The 6,978-nt window shown below is 37.6% G+C and overlaps 1 protein-coding gene across 1 annotated transcript; it reads left to right on the forward strand.

Annotated features, from left to right (window-relative positions):
- The first annotated feature begins 731 nt into the window (after positions 1–731).
- Positions 732–1,661, forward strand: LOC102001802 (olfactory receptor 10J1-like). Its single transcript, XM_005368600.1, has one exon. The coding sequence runs from the start codon at positions 732–734 to the stop codon at positions 1,659–1,661; it is 930 nt and encodes a 309-aa protein (XP_005368657.1).
- Positions 1,662–6,978: the final 5,317 nt, after the last annotated feature.

Genomic DNA, 6,978 nt, shown 5'->3' on the forward strand with positions numbered 1-6,978 from the left:
AAGAATATATGTGGAATCTTTTGTGATTTCAAAGGCACAATAAGATGCTAGAAATACATAAATAGAAAGAGCAAAACACTCTTTGCTACCCACATATGCATGTACATATAGGTGGGACGAGGGAGGAAAGCAATTTTATAGAGAATATGGCTTGCTTAGTTTGGAAAATGAGTGTCATCTAGGGAAGAGAAATATAGAGCAGCTTCAATAGGCACATCAGCGTCAACGGAGAGGAATGAAAAGGCAGACTGGAAGTGCAGTCGCCAGCGCGCCACATGGCCTTACATGCTCAGGACTGAGTAGGTAGCTACAGCACCCAGGACTCTATTTGACAGCATATTCAATGTTTTTAAAGTTCTAACTTATGTTATAGTTAGCAGCATATTTTTTGTATGCTAACAGTGCTATGATATTATTATCACTACATCCCTATAAGCGATGTGGAAACTTGTCTTAAGGATGTTAAGCCCTCCTTAAAGGTAGAACAATACATGGCAGAAGAATTAAATGATTTACAGCATTCAACTCCAAAAGCCAAGCAATTTCTTCACACTGAAAACACTGGAGCACTCCCCCAGGTTCTACTCCTCAAAGAAATTGATGGGGGATGTGAATATAAATAAAAAAGGAACCTGCAGTAGATTAACCACGAAAAAAAATTCCCAGTCTACCAATATCACTCCTTTGATATCATTAATATTTTTTCCTTCTTAGATATCATATCTGACATAATGAAGAAACAGAACCACACTTTGGTGAGTGAGTTCACTTTCCAGGGTTTCTCTAACTTCCATGAGCACCAGCTCACACTCTTCGTTGTGTTCCTGGCACTGTACATATTAACCCTGGCAGGTAACGTCATCATTGTGACCATCATCAGTCTTGATCGTCACCTTCACACTCCCATGTACTTCTTCCTCAGCATGCTGTCAGCCTCAGAGACGGTGTACACACTTGTCATTATACCAAAAATGCTCTTCAACCTTATTGGTCTGAGTCAGCCCATTTCCTTGGCAGGTTGTGCCACTCAGATGTTTTTCTTCATCACGTTGGCTATCAACAACTGTTTCTTGCTCACGGCCATGGGATATGACCGCTACGTGGCTATTTGCAACCCTTTGAGGTATTCAATCATCATGAACAAGAGGGTGTGCCTCCAGCTGGTGTGGGGAGCCTGTAGCACTGGTTTAATTGTAGCCATGATACAAGTGTCCGCAGTGTTCAGGCTGCCCTTCTGTACTACCAAGGTGGCTCACTTCTTCTGTGACATCCGACCTGTGATGAAACTCTCCTGCATCGACACCACTGCCAATGAAATCCTGACTTTGATCATAAGTGTGTTGGTGATCTTGATCCCTATGAGCTTGGTTTTTATCTCCTACATCCTTATCATCTCCACCATCCTCAAGATTGCCTCTGCTGAGGGCAGGAAGAAAGCCTTTGCCACCTGCGCCTCTCATATCACAGTGGTTGTTATCCATTATGGCTGTGCCTCCATTGCCTACCTCAAACCCAAATCAGAGAACACCAGGGATGAGGACCAACTGATCTCTGTGACCTACACTGTCATCACACCCCTCCTGAACCCTGTGGTATACACCTTAAGGAACAAAGAAGTTAAGGAGGCTTTGTATAGGGCCATGGGCAAGAAACTTCCATGATAGTTTGTACCCATTTCAAACAGGATCACTGAAGATTCTCCAGGAATTCTCAAGGAAGACATGGAGATATTTCCACGGAGTTAGCAGTCATGATCCCATTAAGCAGTGATCTGGTAAAAGGAGGTGAGAAGAAAGGATCCACAAATTCAGCCATTTGAGGAAGAGAGATACAAGCAGGCACGAGTTTCACAGACAAACAGCAATAAAACTCTAATATTGAGAAGTACATCAGCCATCTGGAAAGCCTGATACAGAATGAAATCAGGAGAGTAGACAGAATTAATGAGGGGAGGCTGCTATAAGGCAGGGATAAAGGGTTTTTAGTATATTCTGTAATACTCATGGGGGGAGACATAGGTTTCCCTTTATCCATGTAGAACAAATAAGTGTAGCACATAACTGTCCTTTATGAACAATTTACAGCCTTTTGCTTCTTAGACACCCCATATAAAATGGATACCAGAGTTGAGAATATTGAAAAGTTAGCAGCCCATGAACTTGTGGATCTTTTCCATGGAAGCTCCAGGTTATAAAATTTGGAAGTTTATGTTTTCAGGGTCATAGGAGAGAACTATCTTTGGAAAGTCATTAAAAACCATTGGTGATATAGTTTAAAAAGTGACGAGTACTCACATAAGCCCTTGCCTTGTGAAAATATACTTGCTTTCACCTATGTTGTTGAGATTATATATGAGCACATGAGCCTGGAATACACAGATTAGAACTGCTTTTGGAACACCTCACAGAATGGATGAGAACTGCTAGCTAACACGGATGAAGGAAGGGATCTAGGGCAGAAATTAGGGAAGTGCAACAACTGGGGAAATTTAAATGGGTAAAGAGGATGTAGCTATTGGTAACATAGTGACTCAGTAAAAGAAAAATGCTGCCAGAACTATCAACCCTATATATTAAGGTTCCCTGAGCTCTTAACTGATAAGACTTATTTCACTTTCACCTCCACAGTAGGCTACTGATAACCAATGCCTAGTGACTTGGTTTTCAGACTACATCTTTATGGCCTTCTTTGGCTTTTTATCAATTAATGGAAATCCTTCATGTTATTATCAGCACCAACTCAGCCAAGGCATTCCTCTACTAATTTTGAAATACCAACACAAAAACAGCTCTCCCTTTAAGAACTATTTAATAATACCCCTAAAGATACTACTCCCATGTGCCCTCCAGTCTAAACCCAGACATTCCTACATGACCATATGACCAGCTTGAACATTTCTTATGCTGCCTGTATGGACTTTAATGTAAAATGTGTGGCAAGTAATTTTTTTATCTACACACAGTTATAGCTGGAGGGATGTTCAACACAGTGGTTAACATTTCATTTCTACCAGGTGGTGTGTTTCTCAAAGACAATATATGTTCTTTAATTTAAAAAGCTAGAGCTTTATTCAAATATTTTAATTCCTCAAATAACTCACTAAAGCTCAGCCTTAGAGCAGTACTTTTGGGGGATTTGAAGTGAAATCCAAGAGAACCCAAAATGAGTTTATTCTGTATCTACTAACTGAAGACTTTTCATTTACTTAATAAACAAAAACTAAATTTACATCCTGATTTGTCCCTTCAACATTATCAGTCATAGATAATCTATATCTGTAAATTTTATTAATCACTTAAAATATAAGGCAGCCGTCTTTAGAAATCAGCAAAATTAAGTCACAAGAACATGAACCTATATTTATATGATTATATATGCACATTATATGTGTATATGTATATATTTAGTCATATATAACATGCAAATGAAATTTTCAATTTCTCTAGCCCTCATCTATAAAATCTATATCCAAAAGTTGTTGTCAAACACATGAAAGGGTAATGATAAAGTTTATTTGGAAGTGACAAAACGGGCAGATATTCTCTATAACTGTGAGTGGGAAACACAGCTGTACTCCCCATAAACTGGATCACTCTTTATTTGCAGAACAGGTTGCTAATCTGTGCTCTGTTTTACCGTGGAGTATGGTTTGAATCAATTGCAGCAAAATAACCACAGTAGGAATTGCTGTGAAGACCACAGGAAATAGTAACAAATACCATGTACCATTAACATGATTGTAACTGTTATTAGCAAACATCATCCCCGTGTTCCTACCTCTTCAAATGTTTCTGCTTAATTGTGTATTCCCAGATTCCTTCCTCACACTCTTAAGTCCTAATTATTAATATTATTAAAACTTTCACTAAGTCTATAAGTCACATATCTTGGCCCCTTATGAAAAATATTTCCCACACCTTTATTTCTATTGTTTGATAGCAATTTCAACAGTTTGTGTCTGTCTTCTCACTACATAACAGTTTTCCTCAACCTAGTTCAGTAAATTCCAAAACTGTTTCTAGTAACCCTAATATGAACTACATATTACATCCTGGCCTTCTCATAATTGCACAGTCTCTGTGCGTGTATACATACACACATGTACAAATACAGACACATTCATAGTGTACTTAGCCTTCTGTTGTGGGGGTCAGGCCTTGTGTTTCCCTGCTAAGTGTATCTATTCTCCTCTATTGTATCTTATTTCAGTAACATTCATGAGTATAGCCACGTCTGCTGCATGTTTTGACTAAATACTTAGAATGGATGGAAGGTTGATTTTCAGCTGATGTCAGTGCCAAAGTTGAATGCCAGAAGATTATATCTCCAGAATACTGAAATAAAATTTAAAATCTTATTTTTAAAGACTTTGAATTTTATTTTTAAACATTTAGCAATCATACCTAGACACATTTTATTTTGCATAAGGAACACTTAGTCGCCACTGCCAGCCTCTAAGTTTTTCTATAAGTCGTTGAAGCATATGTTCACAGCATGAGGGGAGACGAACATTTTACTGGTGAACTGAGATAGGTGAAACAGTAAAATATCTTCAGAGAAATTCCACATTCTCAGCATTCTGTTTATATATTACGTAATAGTTGTTTGTTGAAATAATTTACCATGGACACTGTCCTCTATTATTTAGAAGTTTAATTAAAATCTTGCTGTAAACCCTGTCACCAATATTGTGAAGACGCATCACTTAATTGGAATTAAGAAACTAAAAATTAACTAAGCCAGAATTTTAAAACTTGCTTAAAAATTACCATAATTTGTGTGTGGATGTGTGTGTGTTCATGTATATGGAAGTATATGCATTTGCAGGCAAGCCAAATGACAACCTTGGGTGTTGATATTTAGATACCATCTTCGTTTTATAATCTCACAGACCTTGTATCAAGAAATAAAGTGGAGAACAACTGAAGAAGACAAACAGCATCAACCTTTGGTCTCCACATGTACACACAAAGAGAATGTTGATCTAAGTTTGGAACAAAGAACACAACAAAATGCCAATTTAAAACCCTATATGGGATAAATGGTATCTCTAAACAGCAGAGTGTGTCATTAGTCATACAGACTAGAGTTGTTTAGAAATCTTTACCATGTTATACAATTAGAACACACACAAACAACCATATATACACATACATACATATATACACATATATACATATAGTAAATTTTGAAAAGTAAATGCAGTCAAATCAATAGAATAAGGTATTTCAGAGCTATGTGTGGATTAAATGGCAAGTCCAATTCCAGACTAATGATCAATATAAAAGTAACTTTATAAGCTGAGGTAGGGAGGAGCATGAACAATTAGACTATAGAAGGATTCAAATCCATTGGAGATACAAGCCCCCCAGAGGAGGCTTTCCTCTTCACATTTTTTTCTAAGAAGTAAGAACCATGTTGGTGTTTTTAAGACAAGAACAACCTAGACAGAGAGTCATGGCAGGGGTTCAGGGTCTATCAAAAATAAAGATCCAGGGAATAAAGATCCAGGGGAAGTTAAGGACATAAATGAAGGAGACAGCAACTGCAGGAAAGACGTGTTGAGCTAAAAATCATTAATATGTAAGTTTCAATAAAGGCACTTATATAGAATAATTGACCTAAAGTCTCATTCGGTGAAATCTATACATCTTTGTTAATAGAAGTCACTATTTTAAAACAAGTATAAACTTTAGGAATTGTGTGGAAGATGGAATTTAGATTAAATAGAGATAATACATCCTCATTATTTCCTTTTTTCCCAAAAAAGCTCTACTAAATTTGATATAAGAAGGAAAAGTAGTCATTTCAATAAAATGTTCATAGAAAATAACATCAGATGAAAACAAAAAATTTTTAATAATTTTAAAAGTATTTCAATCAGTTATTATTGAATCCAATGCAATTTCACACCAAAGAGAATATTGATCTAAGCTTGGAACAAAGAACAGAACAAACTGCCAATTTAACACCCTGTAAAGGAGAAATGGTATCTCTGAACATTGGAGTGTGTCGTTAGTCTAACAAACTAGCCTTGCTTAGAAATATTTATCATGTATCACCTGAGAGATTGCTGGAAGTTGGTTGTCTACAAAGATCTGCAAAGCTGAAGTGGAGCTGAAACTCCGTGATGATGCAAGATGAGGAAGAAGAGATAGGAAAACATCAGTCACCCTTTCAACAGCTTCCAGCTCAGAGTCAGGACATTGAAGAATGTTCCACTGCGCACCTCAGCACTTCAAGGTTGAATATATATCTAGGCGGTTGAATGCCCTATTTTGGAAAAATGAAGTTTGCACTCATAGACTAGCTCTATTACATTAGTAGGTGAAGCGAGGAAATAATTATACCCATGGATAAATATATCTTTAAACTCTCATCAGGTAGGTTTCTGCTTGCAGTACGTGCTGACTAAAACAGACCAACAATTGACCAAAGCATAGAGAATAAGAGACTGTAGAATGCTCAACTCTAAAGAGAACACATATGCCACACAACCCCTTCCCAATGGTCATTGTGGACAAGGGAGCAGAAAGAATATAAGAGGTTTTGGATGACAAGGAAAACTCTTCTGGACACAGCAGATGGAGCATCTGCACATCTGAACTGGCAGTGGTCTGACAATATGCACAAAACCTTGGTCACACAAATAAGATCAAATCCTGGTATGGAGAAGTGAGCTGAGAACACAATCTTCCCCCTATCTATGAAGTTACTGACAACTGGTAGCTACTGGGAAAGTCCATTTTCTCTAAGGGTGTAGTTACTAGTAAGTTGACTACTTACTGAAGTACTTTGGATAGCACAAATTGGCCTTGAACGTTAAAATAAAAGGCGTAAAGTTGTATGGGAAGGAAAAGGGGAGGATCTGGCAAGAGTCGGGAGGATGAATATGAAAAAGGTGGCAGATACAGAGAAGTAAGCCAGATACACATCAGGTGTGCAGTTCCCTGTCAGGGACTAAAGGGGGATAGATGC

The sequence above is a fragment of the Microtus ochrogaster genome, unplaced genomic scaffold (assembly GCF_000317375.1).
Source record: "Microtus ochrogaster isolate Prairie Vole_2 unplaced genomic scaffold, MicOch1.0 UNK35, whole genome shotgun sequence".
In the NCBI taxonomy this organism is placed as follows: Eukaryota; Metazoa; Chordata; class Mammalia; order Rodentia; family Cricetidae; genus Microtus; species Microtus ochrogaster.

Bases quoted from the DNA above. Each gene is read 5' to 3' on its own strand.
- LOC102001802 (XM_005368600.1), top strand. From the start codon at position 732: ATGAAGAAACAGAACCACACTTTGGTGAGTGAGTTCACTTTCCAGGGT.